Below are 23821 nucleotides of genomic sequence, written 5' to 3'. Positions count from 1 at the left end.
CTTAAGTGGAGGGCAGTGTAACGAAAATGGCACCAGAACAAACTAGAATAGACAATCGAAGGCGATAACTTGCCAGATGTATCTAGACATCGATGTTCGTAGTTGCCAGAATGTTCGAGTGACGATAACATGTTAGCAATCGACTATATAAGGGCTGCCGGGCTTGCAGCAAGACACAGTTCTAATAAGAGAGTTGTTGAGTGAGGACAATTCTAAGGAGAGAGTTGTCGTGCAAAGTGTAAACAAGTTATAAGTTAGAGTTGTAAAGTAGAGTATTGAGTACTAAAGTGTTAAGTTATAAGGAATTAGAAATAAAGATTAGTGTATAGCCATTAAAGTGTGACTTTTATTTCATTATTTTATTTTCAGTATCTACAATCCAGTGATCGAACTCAGGGTAGAGTTTTAGAGTAAACGGCAGATTTTGGAAATCTGTTACAATATCAAAATTATTTATTGTACTGCAGTACTAACATCATGATTTAATTTGTTTATGGGTGTAGCAGTCACACATAGTTGTTGTTGTAACGATTATTTATACCCGCCGGAACGGAAAGCATAAATCTAGTTGTCGTCAAGGTCATCTAACGGGAGGCCCAAGAAACATGTTGTTCGACGGGTCGGACCAAAGGGAAAGGGGTGTTATATGAGTAGGGTTCGTTGGACATGCAAAGCGGTGGTTAGTGTCATGCGGGAGATGTATTTTAGATGTCGGGGTTCAGTCTGGATAAGTAGGAGTGCAACCTGCTACAATATCCAGATCGAATTTGCGCAAGGGTCACTCGGGTTTCACGCGTCAACTCGAGTTCTTCGTCTGCTAAAGGTGGTGGTTATGTTCCAAGGACGCCATTCACTGAAAGGGAGTCAAGGAAGGTGTTAATAGCTCCACTGTGAATGGCGTTTAGAGCGTGTCTGAAAATGTATGTCTCCGCAGTCTGTGACCTCTTGATGTACCTGGGGGGCGGTCACACATAAAAAAGTAAGTTCTTTCAACGTATGGCAAATGAAGGTTGAAAAGCATTCTGTTTTATATCCCTGACACCAGTTCAGTATCTGCAATGGGTGGTGATTGAACTTCAAAGAGACATTTTGCGAAAATATCCCAGGCAGATTCTGATAAATTTGAATATAATATTCGTCTGCGTTCTACGTACTTAAAGCGACCTCGCAGGTGCGACTTGACTTGAGGATCTTGTTGCGGCTCAGTTCTTTGGTGACAATAGTGATCATATGCAGAGAGAAGAAGTACAGACTATCTAACGAGACAACCAACATTTTGAAATCCTCGTAGATGGTTGTAGAATTTGGAAATATAGACTTTATCAATAGTGGGGAGAGGATACTACCTTACGAAACCTCCTGTTTAATATTCTTAAATTTGAGATTCTACCTCGAAACATTACAGATGATTGACGAACGATAACTCAAGGTTCATATCTTTAACTCTGGAGGAAGCGCAGATTGTACAATATCTCTAGGATAAAATCCACTTTGCTTTTGGTTGTTGCTCAGAGAATGACAATTTTAATTCACAATCAAATAGGGTTACATCGCTGGAATAAGATCCTCTAACCGGATAAAAGCCGGACCAATTCCGGTACCGCTAAACCGGTTTTCGTTGTCGTTTTCGCGTATTAACGGATTTGGAGGCTTGCGTTTTCCTGTTAAAAGTGGCTAAAATAAGCCATGCATTGCCAATTTGGATGTTAGTTCAATTAAAATTAATATTAAGAATATATACATGGGTTAATAAGAAGCCATTTTAGTTGTTAGTTATGCTTTTTAAAACTAAGCTAGAACACTTTATTGCATAATTTCTTTTTAACAAGGTGCATAGTGCTAATATTCAGTTGATCAGTTTTCAAGATTCAAATAATTTTGTATCAACTACAGTTCAAAAAGGATAAAGACACATTTACTACATTCTACTGTTATTTCAAATATTATCTTCCACATGTTAGTTAAAGCTACTTAATTTCATATTCAGCGAGTACAATAATGTTCTCTCTTCAAATATTTTCAAATCAGATTATTCCTCTGCTTATTAGTTGTTTTTGTTTTCGCTTGTGTAACTGTTAAAGATTTCAATTACTAAAGTGCAGTATACTAGGAATTTAAAAATGTTTGTTGTATTAAAATGTTTAATTTCTGTTAATTTTAGTTTATGTTGATAAATTCTCTCGTTTTTTATTAAAGCATTCGCGAGTTGGCCTTGCCTAAATTCCTTCGTAAATATTCGTGTTTAGGAATAGAAACATAAGCACGAACAATATCGTACAAAACTAGTTATGTACATGCATAGGTATATTCATTTTACTTAATTTTTAGGTTATGTAAAGTTTTAGTAAAAAGTTCCAAACACTAAATTTTTCTATATTCATATATTAAAGCATTTTACGGTCTTTTTGTAGTAACAATTGGAGTTTTGTATTCGTTTCCTAGTATGTGTTTATAAAAAAAACGATTGTGAAATAATATATGGAAGTAAAAAAATAATATAAATATTTGCTACAAAAAAAGAAAAAAAATTATTAATATGTGTAAATGCAAATTTTTCTCTGTAGTCCCAGCTGCATTTCGATATGAAATGAAAACAAAAATTGTTTACTTAAGTTCTGAGTGCGTATCTAAAAAAACTTTTGTTCTGTGATTGGGAAATGTTACTGTTATGTAAAGTAATTAACAAATTATCCAAAAATTTTAAATTCATTCAGAAGTCTTTTTTTTTGGTTAGTCATAGGTTAGAGATTCAAGTTTTTACAAAGAATGCTTAGAAATTTTCTGGTGTAATATTAAATATTTTGATTTATTTTACTGTTATTAACATATGTAGAGTGTTCGTGTTAGAACAAGAACATTTCAAACTTACTAGTACATACCACAATACTTATTACAAAATGTATACATAAACGGTTTGGACATTTGAAATTTCAATAAACGAAATCTTCAATTGGAGTTGCATTGCAGTTGTCTTCGAAATCCATTACACAAACTACTTAGATCAGCGAACGTGTTTGGAATGCACGTTTTTAGTCAATCTTATCTACCACATATACTGTATACTGTAAATTCACATGTGTTTCTTTTTACTTATACGAATATAACAATTTCTACACATCATTACTAAAATATGTATATGGATATTTGTTTTTGTTGTTAAAGTTTTCTTTTTACAAACAATAAGTTGCATAATATGTTCCCTCATTCATGTTTATTTCATTAAAGCCATAGTTCATCGTAAAGTGACCCGTTTTGTGTTCCGTTTTTTGTATTTGTTAAATATTCGTTTACAGTTACACTGATATTCTCATTTCTGGTTGCCCAGCTTTCGACAATATACACTTGCAATAATGGATATAAAATATATATTCTGTTGAGTTACCATATATTTGTATGTATATTGATATTTGTAGCAAGCTTGTTGTACGGTGTATAATAAGACACACTAGCTTATTGGTGTATAAATTGGTTTAATTAGGACATTTGTTTAGTAAATTTAGTTTATGAAAAATAGTATGCTTGTTGTCGTTGGAGTTTGGCTGCTCAGTTTCGAACCGAACACTGCCCTAGTACATATGTATGTATGTATGTGGTAACGAATGTTGCCTATTTTTAATAAAAATTTATGGGTAAATATTTCAAGTGATAAATAAATTTTGCATTTTATATACTTTCTCATTTCATACTTCATCACACTTAAGCTAATAATCTACGTATACGAAAAATTATTGAATTAACTGTTTCTTAGTATCCATTACTCAATTAAAATACTTTACATTTCACTTAATGCACAATAATAATTATGATTTTTTATTATGTATGTATGTACTTACTAAATGTTTGTTGTGTATAAGGTAAACAACTAAAACTAAATAAACATTTTGTTTCTTTCATCATTCTAATGGAATTCATTTTCACATTCGTCTTCATCTTCAGTTAAATATTCACTCTTCATTTTTTTTATGAAATGTTTTTGTAATTATTGCCTTGCTTAGCAAATTCGTTTTTATATTATTATTATTGTTAGTTTTCTCTTACTTATGCATATTCTACCGCTGTGTACATTTGCTGGTGTATGAGGGTTTGGAGATTGTGTTGAGCGCATGTGAGTCAGTGCACAGCATCGATGTCTCTTTGTGCTCGCGAGATTTTCAGTTTGTCCTTAGGCGTGTTGTCCTCTCCTGACTCCAAGGCAAACATTTTCATTTTCTCTTTGAACGACAATTTCTCTGGCACAGCTTCGGTGTTGCGTTGCTGCTGCTGTTGCTGTTTCTCGGCAAGTCGTCGTTGGCGTGGATCTCTTTACAACAGAGGAGACAGTTTAGTACTTCTAATAAAATTAATTTACATATTTTTCGATCGCAACGCTTACCTGTATACTTCTTGTGCTCCAATGACACCAGGTGTGGATTGCACGGTTGTATTCCAGAGCACAGAGTCCGGGCTAGTTGGCATTGTTTCTAAAACCGTGTTGTCGAACATACGCGCCCGATGCTGCAATATGAAAATGTTGTTAGCGAATTAAAAGCAATTATATGGGCAGTCGTAAAATGTAACGATTCACTTACGTTTCTGTCCTCGAGTATGGCATCCAGATCTAGAGGCATTTGGTTGTCGACACTTGTGGCGTACATGTCAGCAGACGACCCTGTTCCACTTGCTGCATACAACTGTGAGCCTCCCATGTAGTTGTTTTCTTCGTCATGGAACGATACACGCTTGTTGTCACGCAACAACATATTGCTGTTGTTGCTGCTGCTCAGATAGCCAGATGGCGAGAGTTCCAATGCAGGCATTTGTGTCAGATTGTGATTGTTCGCCGCCGCACCATTCGCAGACACTGCTGATGTGGGCGAATTCAAACTGTTGTTGTTGTTATTGTTATTATTTATGTTAGCATTGTTATTCAGCATATTCGCTTTCTTCACCAAAGTCTGATTTTGATTGAGCAAATCAGCGGAATTGCTTGTGGCGGTCTTTAGCAGTCCGATGGAAGAGTTCCGCATTTTTTGTTGCGACATTATGAGATAGGAGCTGTTGCGCTCTGGTGGTGGAGGTGGTGGAACTGTCGAATTGTCTGCATTGGCATCGGCATGTGGTGGAGAGTTGCCTGTGCCCATGGGCGATGCGAGACCGCCAGTGGAGCCTAAGCTATTTATTGACATTTGTGAAATATCCTTGGCCAAACTGGATATATGGTGTTCAGTTTGCAAATGACGATCGTCTGCGAAACTTGTTGATTTTTGCGATTTGGATGGCGAAGACGGTGCGGTGCCACTACCGCTATCATAACGGTTGTTCTTGAGAATGCTTTTAGGCTGCACCACAGTTGTGGCATTCGCTCCGACCGCTGGCGGTGGATTGTTCGGCAGCGGTGGTGGCTGCTGCTGCTGTTGTTGTTGTTGAACGGGTGCTATATCAGATCCACCAGCTGCTGAATTGCGCGCCGATGATAATGGTGATGCGTCCAAAGATCCGCTGGCGCTATTAGAACCACCTCCTACATTGTCGGAGAGCGTTGCATTTTTTATATCTGTTTGTCTGAAATTCGTCAACGGATTTTGTAAAGTGTTTGCTTGCAGGCGGTAAACGTCCTGCGCAATCTCTTTCTCGTACGAGGGCTCGCTTTCATCCTCATGCTCTTCCATCTCCTGCGCGCGTCTTTCGAAATCGCGTTCCAGAATTAACGTCTTCAACTGTTCTTCTTGCTGCGCTGTTCTTTGTGGCAAGCACGAAAGTTCGGCGATTTGTTGCTCACGCCACTGACGTATGTGCTCCCGTCGCATTTCCACTTCTTTTTCGCGCTCCTCACGCTCCCACGGGTTGGTGCCCATAAAGTTCTTCTGATTTTGTGCCGCTACTGTGGAGGAGACTGGCACATAACCACCTTTTGGTGGATCTATGGAGCTGGCAACGTAATTCATGCCCGGTGTTATTTGCTGCGTCGGCTTGAAAAGTGGATGGGTTGCTGTCGGCGGCAGCGGCGGTTTATCTTCGGTGCTCTGCTGATACATTGCATGGTGCTGCTGTTGTTGCTGATGTACTTGTTGTTGTTGTTGTTGTTGCTGTAATTGGTGTTGCATATATTGTTGCTGTTGCACACGATTTGGATGCGGTTTCGGTGCGGTGGGTGGCAGTTGTTGCGCCTGCTGCTGTTGCTTCGTGGGCGACACCTGTTGCATGCTGCCCGGTTTTGGTGGCAGCGACACAAAGTTTTGCTGTGGCATTGGGTTGGGCGAGTGTTGCGCATTTTCAGCGCCCGCCTGCGACATCAACTCGTGCCGTGGATTGCGACGCAATGTCTGACCAGCTGGTGAATGCTGTTGTTGTTGCTGTTGCATATATGTATCACCGCCGGCGCCGTTTTGATACGCAATACCCGTGTCCACTCCGCTCATATTCACATTTTGCATGCTCTGACTGGCTGACATGTGTTGTTGCTGGTATACGCCGCTTATGTTCGGCATTGAGGGCGCCATCATTTGCTGCATACGTAGGCTATGTTGATTTTGCATGTCTCGATTGAAATTCTGCGTGCTTCGCGATCGGTTGCCCATTGTCAATGAGGAGTGTGGCGCCATTTGTGACACATGATGTTGTTGTTGCTGCTGTTGGTATTGTTGAAGTGTGGCGGCGGTCATGTTGCCACTATTCAAATTGCTGCTACTCGCACTCATATTGTGTGTGTGGTGCATTAATTGTTGTTGTTGTTGTGCTGCCAAACTCTGTTGCAAGTGATTGCTGCTTGGCGTTGCAGCATTGGCATTGTGATAATATGCGGATGCTGGACGTGTCGGCGGCATGTTGTTAGACCCTGTTGGAGAAGTTATCGATAAGTGGTGCAGTTGTTGTTGTTGTTGTGATGTAAATGCTGGGTGGTGCATTGAAGCGGTTCCATTTGTTGGTGACAATATTGGATTTGGTCCGTTGTGGGAGGAAGAGTTTCCATTGTGTGTGCTCATTGAGGAATGAAGCGCCATTGACGGTCTGAACGAATTGGAAATTCAAAACAAAAACAAAAAAAAATAACATTATAAAAGGCTTATCGTTAACTGTGAGGATTATATTGTATATGTGTATGAAATATTAATATCTTTGCTAATGGAATTGCATACATATGTGTATATACATACAAATGTATATTAATCTTTAAGTACATAAATATAAACAATAAAAAGTTAAATCTCCATTTTTAATTACACCGTTGAATAACTCTAGAATTGGTTTCTCACTCACTAGTATTTCTTAAGAAAAGCGGTGAAACTCAAAAACATTGGAAGATGTCTGTCGGCAAAAAAGTATGTTTTTTTGTTGTAACGAAATAATATATTTAGGAATGATCTAAAGGAGTGAATTTGGATTTTAGTTGGTTCTTTGAATTTCAAGTGATGAAGGGTATATACAATTTATGAAGTATATGCATCTATTGCCAATTCAAGAGTTTGAGTTACGAAGAACTTCGAGTTATGGAAGTTCAAATGTACTTTATACAATGTGTGTTTGTATGTGCAATACAGTATTAAAGTATTAGTACTGAGGTATAATTATGTCTATAGGTTAGGTTAGGTCAAGGGGTAGATCTCCGCAACTACAGAGAGTCTCACTTAGACAGCATCGACTGTCCTTTGTAACATCAAAATACTCCTGACGGATTGCCAAGTCATTTATGATTCGACAAAGCGCTTGGACACTATTACTATCAGTTTATTAGCTTAAGTCGGCTAATGTCGATTCCAGTCACTTCGCTGGGTTCGTTGAAGGTGTCCCTACCGAAGTGTTTTAAACTTAGTCTGGCGAATGCTGGACATTAAAGGATGAAGTGCTTGGATGATTCCCCTTCGCCTTCCTCAATAAATATATGTATCTGTGTTATGTTCTTCAGCTCGTAGAAACTACCGTTTTGAATGCAATACTTTTCTTTAGAAGCGTAATAAATGTGTTGTTGCAATTATGTAAATATTCAATTTTTGTAATTTCGAGTATAATTTATATCCAAAATCGTATTTAGTTTAATTTTGCAGTTGAATTAGGAATGCTCACCTTTCGGCTAATATCGGTTGACTTTGATTTTGGGCACGGTAAACGCTTAAGTTCTGATAGAAGCCCTGCTCGTTGTTGTTTAGGCTGTTGACACCGCCAGTGATGTTGCTGTTGGTGTTGGGATTCGTGATGAGACTGTGAGTGCTGCGTGATTTCGAAGCATTCATGGCTAAACGACAAAGATAAAAAATTATGCGTTTGTTTATGTGATCAATTTGCAACTACAGATATACGGAAATTTAGTAAAATTATAAACTTATTAGATAGTTAAAGTAAGTAAATGTGTTAATTTTAACTTACAAATAGTACCACTTCCGGTGTGATGGTGTAGTGCTGGCACCGATTTACTATTTGATAAATGGTTATTGGGTATGAGAGGGCCAGCATGTTTGGAATCGGTTACGCCCATTCTTGAAAGGTCACGTTCAGACATGCGGCGATTACCTGTGATTTTGCATGGGCATACAATTGAGATGTCAACAGCGAGCGAGGTTATAATGCACATTCCATACATGCCATTACAAAACGATTATATTAGGTGCAAACGCGACAGCAGCGTACATTTCGGAACGAATTAAGAAACAACCATTTATAATTTACGATTTTGTTGGTGCATGATGGTTGGTGTGTTATGTGGATGTTGTTATGGGCGTATATTAGATATGAAAAGGAAACGAAAGTATTATTAAAATTATGAAATTTAGCAAATACATAGTTATTCACAAGCATGACATGTGCGTTTACAGTTACATGTATGTGACATTACAAGGTTATACAAGTGAGGCATTTCTAATTAAATACATACAAAACGGAATTTATACAAATAAAAATACACAATAATGGACATAAATTGCGACATCAACCAAAAGTATTTATAGAGAGCATAAAGATTTTGTTGTTATGATTAATTAAGTACTCGGTTTGTTTTGATTTCAGCCAGTCCTTAAGGTGCGTTCGTCTAGCTAATTTTTAATAATTTTTCGAATGGAATAATAAAAAAAATCTAAAAAATAATAGTAGTAGTAACTCCGTACAAAAAAAAATCAACTAATAAATCGTTAAAAAACGTTACAGGGTGTAGGCAAACTGCTAAACAACACCAAAGGTATGCCTTAATGAGTATTCAAAAGCTTTAATGGTAGCTCAAGTTTTAAACAAAAGTAAAGTTTTTTTGAATTTTATTCGGTTAGGCATCCCTTTGGCGCGTTGCTAACAAGTCATTGTCGTCACCACCTTTGATCGCCCAGTGGTCAGCTTTCAATGGCGGCATCACCAACTTCGTTTTCGGATAGCTCTTCATTTGTTGCTGTCGTTGAATGTGGACATGTCATTGAAGTTGTAGCGTTGCTTTCGCCTGCTTTCAAGGCAAGCGTTAAAGAGAGTTTCGATCCGTCGCTATGCCGGTGCTGTTTCTGATGCCGCTTCACCGTGCGCACTGTGTTACCCTTCGCAGTGGACATGACGCTGCGTTGCCGCTTCAACTGGCTCTGCGTAGTTTTGGGGCAACTGTCGTAGCATTGAAAAGTAGGCGTCGTTGGGCCTATGGTTGATTTGGCATTTTCGGGGATGGTTTTGTTAGGGTCTGAGATATTTGTAACGATTTTTTTCTTACAATTGGCACAACAAGGACAATCACAGGTAAAAGTGGTGCTAATTGATAGCTCTGATTCTGGTGTTAGTAATGTTGGTGCAGAAATTACTTTTATAGGTGCATTAGATTCTGAATTATTTTGAGTATCTTTATTAACAGTTTCGGCAATTCGTTGTTTGGTTTCGTTTGGTTTATGAGTATTTTGAGTATTACTGTTTTGTAAATTGATTTGGTAATCTTTGCCACTACTGCCATGCAAACTCCATTCCTTGAGTTGCTGCAAAATGTCTAATTGCTCCTGCTGTGTAAGATTCTTAGTTTTGCGTGGCGATGTAGCAGCTTTGGGTGGATATAAATGTGAGGCTGATTTTGAAAAAGTGTTTGACATGCCAGAACTGGCGGCGCTGAGATGTCCAGTGGCATCAAATCTTTGGTTGCGTTCGAAAAATTCAGTCATTTCACGCACTTTCCCCTCTCCGAACGGTTTACTAAATTGATGTAAATGATCCATCTCTTGCTTTTGTGGTTGCAATTGACGACCTTGTGAGAGGGTAAGAATGGTGGTATGAGTATGGCAGGTAGCGGTTGGTGGTCTACCCATATCAATGTTGTCTGGACAGTTGGGGAAATGTATGTTTGCATGGCTAAGTGAACGCGCTGGACAGTAGTTGTGAACAGTTTCAGAGGAACTTTCAATTTCACATACACTAGGAACTTTAATAGTAAAAACTGTGTTGGTTTTGGCTGCTGTCGTTGGATTACACCCTGTTCTTACATGGCATGGTGTAGCAGAAGTGCGGGAAACGGAAACGGGCTTTGAATTTGAAACAGAAGTGTTTGTGATATTTACAAAATTGGTGGGATTGTGCAGTGGGGCAGACCTTTTGCTTATGTTGGCGCGTTGTTGGTTACCGCTGAGTCCGCCACCAGAGGTAGCACGTATCGCATTCAATTCTCGTTTAGGTCGTATTATAGTCATTATTGGTGTTGGTGTTGTACTATTTATATTCAGATCATGTGTTTGTTTGGTTATTAATGACATTTTTTCAATGGACTCATTTGACGAGCGATTGCTGTTGGAACCGCTGCCGGAGTTAGTGCTGGTTGCTATGCTGCCGGAGGTCGAACGATGAGAATTCAGTTCTCGCCTTATTTTCTGTATTAACGGCATACGCTCTCGGTCGCTTTTGTCCAATGACTCTGCGGAAGCGCGATTACTATCGATACCCGGCCTTGCGAATTTACTTATGGCGTCATGTGTGTGGAATTTGCGATTGATACCTGTTCCACGATCTAGCGAAATGCTATCACGTCTGCGTGCTTTCGTCTCTTCCAAATCGAAACTCACGGTCTTGCGGTACCCCGGAGCATTGCGCCGTACATTGCTTATGATACCTGGCGGTGGTTTTGGGACACGTTCTATGCGTTGTAGTAGCTGAGATTGTTGAACTTCCTTTTGAGCTGGTACATATGTTGGCACATCTTCCGTAGGTGAGCCGTCATCTATAAATGGAATGTCATCCGAGTCGGCGACTGAAGCTATGCCGTCTTCATTGAGCGGTTGGTGAGCCTCAGTATAAGATAAGTTTGCGAATGAGTCGTTAGACGCACGTTTCTGAGTGTTTTCTGGATCTGGATCGGGATCCGTATACTCCTCGATATATATTGATGGTGGCGGTGTGCTAGTGTTCAGTGTACTATTGGTGCGCTGACGCACTGGACTGTTGTGAAAGTAATTGTTGTTGTTGTTTTGGACGTTGTTCAAATTGTTCTCGTTAGAGAGATAAAGGCTGCTGACCGATCGTGCAATGGGACGCGTGTCACGATAGCGAGGATCTATGTGCAGTTGATGACCTCTAGCACAAAGCTCCTCTTGTAACGAAGATGCGCTCAAACGGCGTACAGGTGGGGATGACGAGCGCACATAAACTAAAGATTCACGTCGACTGCGGTTTAGGCTGTCGTCAGAAGCCGAAGCAAAGTAGCGGTTAGTATACATCGAATGGCGGCGCTGATCGTGATACAACGACGTCGATGTCGCAGCTACCGGCTCTGATTAGTTTACGGTTTATTAGGTTAGATTTTGTTAAATTGTTTTTTTTTTTAATTGGCAGCATGTAGGGGAGTAGTTTAGTAAAAAAGCCATTAGCATTCATTGTTATAGAGTAACATTGTAGCAAAATTGAGCAATTACTAGCGTGTTCTTACAACTAATTTCATAGCAAATAACTAGCTCATTGCTTTAATACTACGCATATTAGAAGCCTCTTACTTATAACTAAATAATAACCATGTATACATATGGTGGACTTACCGCGCGCAATGACCGGACTTGGCTGTTGTAGTAAAGTGGCTAAACCGTGATAAATAGCTCCCTGTTTTGCCACCTCCAAAGTGACTATTGGGCCGGTACGAACCAGGTAGTCAGCCGCTCTGGAAAATTTGATGATTAGATATGAGTTTATAAATTAAAAAGAACACCCTTACTTCTCTTGAGTTATGCCAATCAGACTCTGGCCGTCAACGCGCAGAAGCTGATCTCCCGCTTGCAGTCGACCGTCGGCGTCGGCTGCGCCACCAGGCACCACACTCTTGATATATATGCCTAAACGCTCTTGACCAGCGCCTTTTGCTGCGACTATCGACAACCCCATGCCGTTGGCATTCTTGTGCAGTTTGATTACCTGCACCTCGGGTTGTGGCAACTTATTGGACATCGCGCTTGATGAACGGGCCTATAAGTGGTCGCCAATATTTTAGTAGTGTCATATTAATATGTTTTCCTGATTTATAAACTTACATTGAATTGGTGCATGTAGACAGTCCACAAACCAATTGAAGTTGGCTGTGCAGCCAGTCGGCACATGCCTTGTTGTTGGAGTGGATTCAAGAAGTCCACCAAACCGGACGGAATTCCACGTACAACATCACAACTAAAGCCATCATCGGGTAAGAGCAAAGCTAAATGCAATTCGGGCGATTCTTCCAAACGCACCTCCCGACCATCCGAACGTGTCAGCTCGTCCGCTACAGACTCGGCCATTCGTATTGCAGTGTCCACTAAATTTCGTGGTATCTTTTCTTGCTGTAGCAAAGCGGACATTTGCAACGAATTCAAGCGGAAGCAAGAACAAGCCAATTGCTGTATCTCCTCGACGGACGATTTGGGCGCTTGGAGAAATTGTGCACACTGGTTTATCTTTGCCAAATGACAGTCGGCTGCTAGTTCAAGGCCTTGACGTTCAGCCCACAACTCCAAAAGTTGGAGTCGCTCTGACATCACTTTTCCCCATTCCGCAGTACACATATGGGAATTGGCCACAATCTATAAACGTAAAATACCGTTATTAAATGCTCTACCAGATCCAACAATTAAAACCAAGGCTTTAATTTAGATTAAATAAAAAAATGGGGTCAACAAACTTTCATTGCTCACCGTATTAAAGCAAATCACATTGATGTAATGGAAAAGCTGGCTAAATAGTTGAATCGTAAGTGCCGCATTAACACGACAACGGCGCAGCAAGGCCATGGCGGATCCAAGTACGGTTAGTACAAGCCCCGCAGCCGAGTCGTGATCGATGGTTTCCGAGAGAAACTGATTCAAAGTCTGCGACAATTCTAAGCGGAAACAATTCACCAAATTTCGGAACGCCGTTTGCACACTTTCGGCCAACACTTCTTGAGCTTGCACGCTAAACGCGCTAATATGACGATCCGATTTCAGGAAATGTAGGAACTCCGAACTATTGGCCATCCAGAAAGCCAGAATGCGTGGGTCGGAATATTGCTCCTGCACAACGTTGTATATCAAATTGGCCACGTGATGCAGAAATATTGTTAATTTGTGTGCACGTTCAGTGGGCTGCAGTTCGGGACGATAGTGAGTCGATGCACGATATCTAATGGAATTATAAGTGGTTAAATACAAATTAAAAAATTGGTTTATATAATTATGAGAAAATCAATACAGCCGATAATATACATATTACATTTTTGTACGCCAATATTGATGAGGCCTCTATCAAATTATGCTTAAACGAAATCGTAATTTTTACTATTCTCTCTTTATACATTTAACGCTATATTTAAGATGTCACTCGCTTCCGATTCTCATTGACCATATAATTACTTACTATTATTTAACACGCGCTCCAATTTTTGGGAATTCTGTTTTATAGTGCGTGCTACATGATATGATTTCAAACACGGTATATCTGAGTTAGGGTCTCGTGAAATTCAATCAAGAAGTACATTTAGGCGAACATTGAATTAAAAGCACATTATATATGCAAATATATTTCAGTTGCTAGACATTTAATCAGGACAAGCGATACAATAAAAGCCCATTTAATATTAGTGCCCTCAAAAGTCAAGTCATGCAGAAAGTTCTAAACTTATTAAAGTAAGTGGTACATTAAGTACTGTGTTACCTGGCACATAAATACATAGAGTACACTGGCGCCAGCTTGAAATGCGGCGCATTCACATCCAATTCGCTTATAATGTGTCTAAGGAATAGTTCCTGATGTGTTTCAGGAAATTCCAAGACGGCGGGTAGAATAGCCTCCTGACCTTGGTTGTCTGAACCACTGGTAATTTTCGGCAATCTGCGAAAAGAATTAATAATAACAAATATTAAACTCTTTGTTCCAGTATAATACTATGCACATATATAAAAATATATATTAAAATTATGATTGGCAACAAATGTGGTTTTAGCACTTTAACATAACGGAAATTTAACAATTTCGAAAACAAAACTCAACTGAAATTATGAAGAGCAACACAATGGTATGTATGTATGTAAGTAAGTTAAAATATTTAATTTAGCTGTTACTGTTTGGAAAAATAAGTATTGTATGTAATGCGTTTTTAGTTTTATGCCGCATGAAAATTTGAGCACTGCCGATGTTAGCTCTTTTCTTGTATAAACTCCGTATTTTGCAAGCTATTCCGAAATTTGAAAAAGAACAATTGAAAAGCTTTTATCTTAATTTCGCGAAAATTACGTATTATGAAATTACCTTTCCTGGCTATTGGAGCCGCCCGACTTCAAGCTTGAAATGGACTTGGTTTCGTTTTCCAAGTTACCCTCAATACTTTGACCGTCGAAGGCCGTGCTGCCAGCGTGACTGTTATGATCACTCGAGCGCAGTTTGTGCTCCTCTTGCTCACGCATACCCAACGTTTGTTCCGTGACACTCATGCCGCCGCCACCACTGACATTGCCGCTATTGTTGCTGGTGCCACCACTTTCGTTCTTGTTTACCTAAATGATTTGGTTGGAGTAAATGTCATTTAATATTTCGCATTCGACATTCCATTCTTGCATACTTACGGAGTTCAGTGCGCCGTCCTCATCGTTCCAGGAGCCAGGCGAAGTTGGTGAGCGACTGTCAGTTGCAATTGTTGTACATTTGTTGTTAGCATCGTATGGCGTACGTTAGTACGGTATTTACCAGCGAGTTTTATATGTTTATATGTGTGTGTATTTGTGTTAATTTAGGTGAATGTGGAAGTGGGAGTTGATATTAAAAAGTATGTGCGAGGTCGCAGAGGTTTAGTGGGTATACAACAATGAAAAAAAATACAAAAATATATTTCAAATAAGTTAAAAAACATACAAAATAAATTAGATAAAACAAACAACATATAAAAGAAGAATTAATCAAAGCGATGATTCGTAGGCTTGCAAAGTTCATCAAATGTTCGAGTTATACACACAACATTAAAGATCAATAATGAATTCACGCAAAAGTTTTTATACAGAAAGTTGTCAAAATATTCCATTGACTGCACTAACCTTTCGTAAAGACAGGCTGAGTCCAGCTGTGATTGCGACAAAGCAAGGTTGTAGCGTCCATCGGTCGGCGAGTCCACAAATCTATAAGAGGCCACACGTCCAAACATCACGACAGAGCCGTTCTGGAGAAGAAAATCAAAACAAAAATATTAAAATACTTCTTAAGATATCTCAAATAATAGAAATAAGAGATTGACTGTTAAGCATAGTAATTAATTACATTCAAATATGTGTAGGGCTGCATGGCGCACAGCTTCCTCTGTTCACCAATTCACAATTCAGACTAAATGAGGGGCGTTTAGACTCACATCAGCGCGAACGCGCGCCGCTCATGATGTTGCATCAACAATTCGGCAGGTCAACAAAAGCAAAGCGAAGCACAAAACGGAATTGAATAAGCATAATTTGAATACCATTGTTGACGATGCTGGCCCACTGACTTGTTAAAGCACGCAGTCGCACACACGTGCACACTTTGTGACGCTTGTCACACACACACACATTAATGTGTACACATTAACGTAACTAATAAACGCCCCTTTTAAATTTACTTTTTAACGAATCTGTAAATTGGTCCACATAATCAGCTTTTTAATTTGAATTATAAAACAGTTTGTTACTAACACACACACACATTCAAATATATCCACACACACACACATTCACAAATGTAAACAATTACTAATACTTTGTTTTATAACATGCAACTAAGTCTCCATTTGTTTGCTGTTGTTTGTGGTTTGAAGCGTTCGAAGAATAGAAATTTTACTTTCCATCACAAATTAAGCAAAAACACAAAGGAATTAGCACAATTTACACGTCACCTTTTTAACTTAAATCGAGACAAAGGCAATATATATAAAGTATGTGCTTGTGTGCCGTATTAGGGGTATGACATTTTCGATCCTGGCTTTATATTAAAAGACTTAACCTAAAATATAAAAAAATGAATCGTTTGAGAAAACTAATTAAGTTTTAATCTGCAGTGATGGCCAGAGATTGTAACCAATAGAAGACAATTTATGAGACCACTTTATAAGATTTGACTGTCTGTTACAATCACTCGTTGATCGTAGTTTTTTTAGAAAAGAGAAAAACAAATTAATTTTCACTTTCGTCAGATAAACAATTATCGTACTTTTATTCGTTGAGTCACAATAAATGGTTACGACGAAAACCAAATTATAAATTAATTATAAAATAAGGAATTTTTAAAAATATTTATAACTAATTTCGTTTTTTAATTTTTTCGCATTTTTGTCTCTCTGGGAATACAAATAGTCTTAAAGTCAAAGAGCGAGGCGGTAATCTTTAGAAATACTATAAGGGGACTAGATGTCAAGCGAATTTATCAACTTTTAACTGTATATAAAGTAAACTACGATTTCAACATATTTTAGAGAGTTACCAAAAGGCCTTTTCTTGTAACGGGTGATCTAAGTAGAGGTAATTTTTATATTCTCGCAACAAAGTTGCTAGAGAGTATTATAGTTTTGTTCACATAACGGTTGTTTGTAACACACAAAACTAAACGAGTTAGATATAGGGTTATATATACCAAAGTGATCTGGGTGAAGAGTGGAGTTAAAATCCGAATGTCTGTCTGTCCGTCCGTCCGTCCGACTGTGCAAGCTGTAACTTGAGTAAAAATTAAGATATGTTGATGAACCTTGGCACACTTATTTCTTGGCACCATAGGAAGGTTGCAAAATCGGACCACTGCCACACCCACAAAATGGCGAAAACCGAAAACACATAAAGTGCCATAACTAAGCCATAAATAAAGCTATGGAAATAAAATTTGGTATGAAGAATCGCACTATGAAGGGGCATATTTGGACGTAATTTTTTTGAGGAGGTGGGCGTGGCCCCGCCGCCAAATAGGTTTTCTGTACATATCTCGGAAACCAATAGAGCTATATAAACCAAACTTTCTGCAGTCATTTTTTTAGTCACTTCTTAATACAGTTCAAATGAAAGAAATCAGATAATAACCACGCCCACCTCCCATACAAAGGTTAGGTTGAAAATTACTAAAAGTGGGTTAACTCACTAACGAAAAACGGCAGAAACACTAAATTTCACATAAGATATGGCAGATGGAAGCTGCACTCAGATTTTTTTACAAAATGGAAAATGGGCGTGGCGTCGCCCACTTATGGGTCAAAAACCATATCTCAGGAACTACTCGACCGATTTCAATGAAACTTGGTTTGTAATAGTTTCCTTACAACCCAATGATATGTTGTGAAAATAGGCCAAATCGATATCGGTGCAGAACTTTGCACAAATACTATGTTTATAGTGTGACAGCCCCATTCTAAAAATCGCCGAAATCGGACCATAGGTTTTCAAGGCCCCTTAACCTAATATTATGGTTTCCAACTTTCAATGAATTTTATACAATATATATGACGAATATGTGGTTCAAATTGTGTATTATATAATATAAATAAATTTAAATAAATAAATTGCGAGAGTATAAAATGTTTGGTTACACCCGAACTTAGCCCTTCCTTACTTGTTTCAATAGCATTTTTTGAAAGATCACGCCTGAGTCGTGTCAAGCTGCCATATTATTATTTTTTATTCTGTTTCGTTTGGCATTTCATCATGGAAAGACCATTACCCATTTTGAGACCCAGCATTCATTATTGGATAATATTCGAAGGAATAGACTACGTCCAGCACGCAGTGAAGAAAATATAGCAGCCTGAGAGTGTACACGAAGACCGTGGAGAGTCGTTTCGGCGACGTTTGCAGCAACTCGGACTAACGTATGGAACGACTTGGCGCATTTTACGTCGAGATCTTAAATTGAAAGCGTACAAAATACAGCTTGTGCAAGAACTAAAGATTCTCGATCTTCCTTAGCGACATCGCTTCGCTCTATGGGCTGTTGAAAGTTTCCAAGAAAATCCGAAGCTTTTGAACCAAATTTTGTTCAACGATGAGGCCCATTTCTGGCTCAATGAGTATGTAAACAAGCAAAATTGCCGCATTTTGGATGAAGAGCAACTTAAAGAGATTCAAGATCTTCTTCATCCAGAAAAAACAACGGTTTGGTGTGGTTAGTAGGCCATTGGAATCAGCGTTCCATATTTCTTCAAAAATGATACTGGTGAGAAAATAAACGTCAATGGGACCATTATCGCGTCATGATAACTGACTATTTGATGTCTGAAAATGGAGCTCGTGATCTTGGCGACATTTGTTTTCAACAAGAATGCACCTCTTCCCACACATCGGACCTATCAATGGATTTATTGAGAGAACACTTCGGTGAGCAGATAATTTCACATGTTGGGCCGGTCGATTGGCCACCAAGATCGTGTGATATCACACCGTCCGACTTTTTCATATGGGGATATGTAAGGTCTAAAGTCTATGCAGACAATCCCACCTCGATTTAGGCCTTGAAGCAAAACATCATGCGTGTCATTCGCAATTATCCGTCGAAATGCTCTAACGATTCATATATTTAAAGTGATACTCACATGCAAAATAGTAGGCTGGCTTATGTGGTGGCCATTGACAAAGGTTAATGCATCGGTGTGCAATGGCGTCACTGTGCAAACGCCCTCCAGCAGTGAGATTAGACAATGGCGCGCTTGTATAGATGGACCAAACAGCTGCAACGAGTTCGTGTTTGCGGAACCAACCTGTTTAAATGAGAATTAAATCGTTATAAGAAAATATTTCAAGCAAAGTTACACAGACTGGGTGAACGCAACTCACCTCGATTGGGTCACTGCCCAATTTGATACGTCGCCCTCCATCGCCGCTATGTGTTACTTCTACCAAGACTGCACCCTCTCGATCGCTGGATATGCTGTTGGCGCCATTTGAAGCACCTAGCGGTTTTTTCTTGCGTCGACGTGGTTGAGAATCCGCCGGACGCCGCCTCACGTGGAACATAATCGAACCTGTAACGAGAGTGAATGGTCGGTATTATTAAATAAGCTTTATGCAACCCTTATTTTAAAAATCATAAAGAATATAGTTCCAATGTTGCTATATAATATAATAGGTATTTCTCAATGCTCTGTGTTTATTACGAGTCAAATTCATTTCCGATTAGTACAAGCGCTTATTAGCCGACCGTTTGCTTTGATTGTTTGTGAAGACTGTATCAAATGCTTTAGAATTCCGTTTGTTAAACTTACAAAGCAACATTAGCGCTAATTAGACAAACAAAAAATATTTCCGACAATCACGATATATCACAGTCTAGCATCACTCAGCGAAACAATTCTTATTTCACATTTCAGCACTACTGAAGTTTGTTTGTGTCCAACCAAAAATTATGTTTCAGTTGTCATTATTTTAATTATCTCGCCTTTAGACTTGATATTTGTGTGCTATGTTCTTTATCTATCTTTCTACAATAGTATTTTAAAATAGAAAATATCAAACATTTTTTTCTCTTATTCCAAGCTTCATTGTCTACACATCACTCGCTTACAAAATATCCGTTAGCTTCGATTGCCGTCTATAGCAATAGGCACACTGGCTACTGAAGCGTCTCGGGTCAAATGCTAGACAATAAATATAGATATATTTTTTGCAATAACCAGAATTCGCATCATTTCTCAGTTTAGGCAAATGTTTAACAAACCGTGAAAATATGAGAATATTTGAACATTTTGTCTGAGTGTCTGTGCGTTGGCAATGCTGCTTTACACCATTGCTGGTGGCCCAATAATTTCGTAAATATTGGTGAATATTTATTGAAATGAATATTTGTCTATATTTACATATGAATTTGTGTAATGTTTACTCATGAGTTTCCATTGTTCACTTGAGCGTATATGACAGGCGTTTGATTATGTGGGTCAACTTGACTGAAGAAAAATTGTGAGTTTGTTGGGGGATATTTACTAAAAAAAAAAATGAAGAAGATGTAAAAATTATTTAAATTTTGGAATCTATTTGTAATTCCATATACTGAGATGATGAATTACACTGCAGCTGTAGTAGTAGGCGAGATAAAGATCTAGTAATGCCCCGCCAACGAATAACCAAAGGCAGTAGTATCAGAAAATAACAAATATCGAATCTCAACCTTAAAATTTATTTATGTAATATAATATCTAGAATCTTCGACCGAAGTTCCATCAGGTTTGTCATTAAGAGGTTATGTCAAATTTAGAATATCTTTTCAAAAAAATAGTCCAACGCGTTTGCATTTAATGTTACAGTCAAATTTTAAATCCATTTGGGTAAATTAATAAATTAAAGGATTGCCCATGCTTAAGCCGGAAGAATTCATATGTACATGGGCGCCTTAAATTTGTAATAAAGGCAACAAGTGTCCATGTTTAGACCGCATAGTATATATACATGTACATATATATCAATTATATAGAAATGCATGTATGTATATTTAATCGATAAACCATGGCATTCGGATGTCAGAAGAACATTTCATGTGGGCAAAGAAAGTTGGCGAGCAGCACACCTTTTATTCTCTACAAAATGTGCTGTTCAACTGCAACAGTTTTGCAAACAGTAATGTGTAAAATTGAGAGGCCTGCGTACATAAATAGATTAAGGTGAAATATTGTAACTAGTTTGGACCTGTTTTGTAATGTCAAACTATTCCATTGCATACATGTGACATATGACAAGAAACTTACATAAAAAAATCCATTCTCATTATGTGTGTATGAAAATTTAAATACATATCGGTACATAGTTTTTATATACAACTTTTTAGTTCCATGATCTACAAGTGTCAAATACATATGTGGAACCTGACAATTACTAAGTCTTACAGCGACTTTTTAGGAACAATATCCATGAAATCAGTATTCTCCCTTAGTTTAGTTCCATTGAACACTACGCTGTATTTTATAATGAAGACCCAAAATTATTATTCATTCAAATCTAAATTAATCGAAATCGAGCTTTTGTTGTTTCCTGATGACTTCAAGCTTAAATATAAAGATTTAAGCTTAATTATAATTAAAGCTTTTCTGATACTGTTTTTGCTTGATTTTTTCCAATATTTATAACCCTTTTTTGGTAATTTCTATTTCAGCTAAAATTTTTCTCGCCACTATACTTAATTAATATGTATCTATATCAACTGTATATACCCAAAAACCCCCACATTCTGATGACGACATAGTATAAGGCTAGTTTATGTAGAGAATGGTGAAATTTGTGTAAATTATTCGTTGCTCATTACCGCATTGAGTGCTTCCTCTTGCCTTTAATGAGTGGCCTCGTCTGTGTTTTTACACGATAATGTTGCACTCAGCAGTGCAACTGTGACAGACCAGCAACACTTGCAATGCAAATTTCCATGGTCATGAATTCAAAAGTTCCGTGAGCCCTTTGGCAATAATTCCAGCTCGTTTGCATACAATCTCCAACACGGTGGAGTAATTCAATTGGAAATACAAGTTCGTGCGAAACTTTTGTGGAGGTTGAAAAGCAGAAAATTGAATGAAATGTAAGCATAACTGTTGCTGCCACCTTTCACTCATTGTAGGCGCTTACCGTAAATGGCACATCAGCGCTTAATTGAATGATTTCAACGAGACTTTCGTTTTATACAGCAAATGAAAATGCAACAGTTTGGTAAATCAATGCTAATTGAAACGCGTATTTTTCATGAAATAATTTTAATTATTACAATAATAATTTAGAAATACTGGCGATTAAAGAAATTACATAAATCTTTCTTCATTTATTGAAAAGTAGTTAACTTGTTCCTGAAACCTTTTAGCGTTTTTACACAGCCAAAGTAATTGATCAACTAAAATTTTGATTGAGAAACCCTTTTTTGCCTTTTACACTGCCGGCTACTCGATAACCGATCAGCTGTTATACATTTTTGTTTTTGCTTTTCATAAGAAGTAAGTTTCATCAGCTGATTGATATTTTTAGCAGCAACATCTACCGTAGTTTTTTTTCTAAACAAATTCAGCCAATCGCAGACAAAGAATGTATATCGTACGTCTCGTTTAAATCGAGCATAGGCCGGTTAATTGATCAATTAGCTCCTGTGTAAAAAGGCTATTAAATTCAAAAATCCGATTTGACCGATTCCTTCCTTTCTCATACCTCAATAATGAAACTGAGAGCTGGTAAGAGGGATATTAATTTTTTTTTTGTATTTTATACTTTTCTGAGAAATTTAATTATTTATACTAGTTTAGTTATTTATTTATAGATATTGGCGTCTTCGTTATTTAGATTAGACTCTATTAAAAGTACTTGAGTTGTTCTTACGAAATATTTATGAAGTCTTAGCCTTAGAAGATCTCAAATGAGTTTGAGATAGAAATAAACTTCGATATATTATAGTAACTTTGTGGATATTTTACAATAATTTTTATTCTCAAATCTAGGTAGTTACAAATCTGTAATAGAAAACAAAACAAAGCTGTATGATCATATACTTCATTTTTATGTAGTTCTTCATTGTATGACCTGTGAAAATGTCGATTCTTTTCTACAGGATTACTTTTTAAACGTGTTCTATGAGAATTAATATTCTTGGAAGGTTTACTTGTATCGACCATTCAGATATATACAAATATAAAATAAATATTTACTACAATTTTCCAAAACAAGCTAAGAACTGTACCTAACGAGAATTCAGGGGATCATGACCCGTGATTTGCGGAAGATCTATGAAGCCATGTACAGGAGTCGTATTATCTTATAGCCACACCTTGGCTAGTATGCCACAAGGGCGTACTCTACTCTAAAGCCGGATGCGGTAGTGTTACTTGACAAAGCACAGCCACTCCTTTTCAACCAAACGTTGGTAATTGTAATGCCACTGAGGAACGATTAAGTGCTTGTCGCATTTCCCGGAACTGGCACTTACTCATGTTTGAGTCACTATATTCAGTTCTATGACATTTCCACTAAAAGGAAGGTTATACCGTTAGTCATTTAGTTATATTCAAGTTTTCACAACTGGGTCTTTAACTGCTTCGTGCTTTATTTGCACACGTGCAGGTGTAGGTGTGTGTATGTACATGCACTTATTGTGTACATAGGATACAAGGCAATGGCGCTATTGTCACCGGCACCGGTGAAGTGCTCTTCCGCTGGTATTCGTTGCTGATATTGATTTTTATGAAAGTGAAATGCGATTTCGCGTTGGAATTTTCGGTATTCGTAATGAAATATAACATCTCAAAAGGGTGCTGAAAAGCGACCGTGGGTATGCCAACAGAGAGTAAATCAACTGCCACATGTAGAAGAGTCGGGTACGCGTTTACGCGTAATTGTGAAAAGTCATTATGACAATTTTATTACCTTCTTAATGTTTTTGTTCTTGCAGCTCTAAAGTATGCCACTCCACACACTACACACTGTCAGAGCAAACCATTTTGGCCAACACAGGTAATCGTCGCTGG

The 23821-nt window shown here is 38.0% G+C and overlaps 1 protein-coding gene across 8 annotated transcripts in view; it reads right to left on the bottom strand.

Annotated features, from left to right (window-relative positions):
* Nucleotides 1-3636: 3636 nt before the first annotated feature.
* LOC105213637 (afadin) overlaps nucleotides 3637-23821 on the bottom strand; it is a 51022-nt gene continuing 30837 nt past the window's right edge. For 5 of the 8 annotated variants that reach the window (XM_011186600.3, XM_054225985.1, XM_054225984.1 and 2 more), the window contains 15 exons: nucleotides 19176-19363; nucleotides 18935-19099; nucleotides 15438-15559; nucleotides 14973-15027; nucleotides 14659-14903; nucleotides 14065-14241; nucleotides 13068-13533; nucleotides 12432-12956; nucleotides 12119-12366; nucleotides 11946-12064; nucleotides 8341-8484; nucleotides 8041-8209; nucleotides 4569-6987; nucleotides 4373-4494; nucleotides 3637-4300 (listed from right to left, as the gene is read on the bottom strand). In XM_011186600.3, coding sequence (XP_011184902.2) covers nucleotides 4111-4300; nucleotides 4373-4494; nucleotides 4569-6987; nucleotides 8041-8209; nucleotides 8341-8484; nucleotides 11946-12064; nucleotides 12119-12366; nucleotides 12432-12956; nucleotides 13068-13533; nucleotides 14065-14241; nucleotides 14659-14903; nucleotides 14973-15027; nucleotides 15438-15559; nucleotides 18935-19099; nucleotides 19176-19363 — 5354 coding nt within the window. In that variant the 3' untranslated portion in view covers nucleotides 3637-4110. Of the gene's footprint in view, nucleotides 4301-4372; nucleotides 4495-4568; nucleotides 6988-8040; nucleotides 8210-8340; nucleotides 8485-9273; nucleotides 11684-11945; nucleotides 12065-12118; nucleotides 12367-12431; nucleotides 12957-13067; nucleotides 13534-14064; nucleotides 14242-14658; nucleotides 14904-14972; nucleotides 15028-15437; nucleotides 15560-18934; nucleotides 19100-19175; nucleotides 19364-23821 lie in introns of those variants that run through there. The other 3 variants (XM_011186601.3, XM_011186602.3, XM_054225987.1) reach the window with 3 other exon arrangements.

Source organism: Zeugodacus cucurbitae, chromosome 2, assembly GCF_028554725.1.
Source record: "Zeugodacus cucurbitae isolate PBARC_wt_2022May chromosome 2, idZeuCucr1.2, whole genome shotgun sequence".
Classification (NCBI taxonomy): domain Eukaryota; kingdom Metazoa; phylum Arthropoda; class Insecta; order Diptera; family Tephritidae; genus Zeugodacus; species Zeugodacus cucurbitae.
This window is presented reverse-complemented; position numbering and strand designations above follow the sequence as displayed.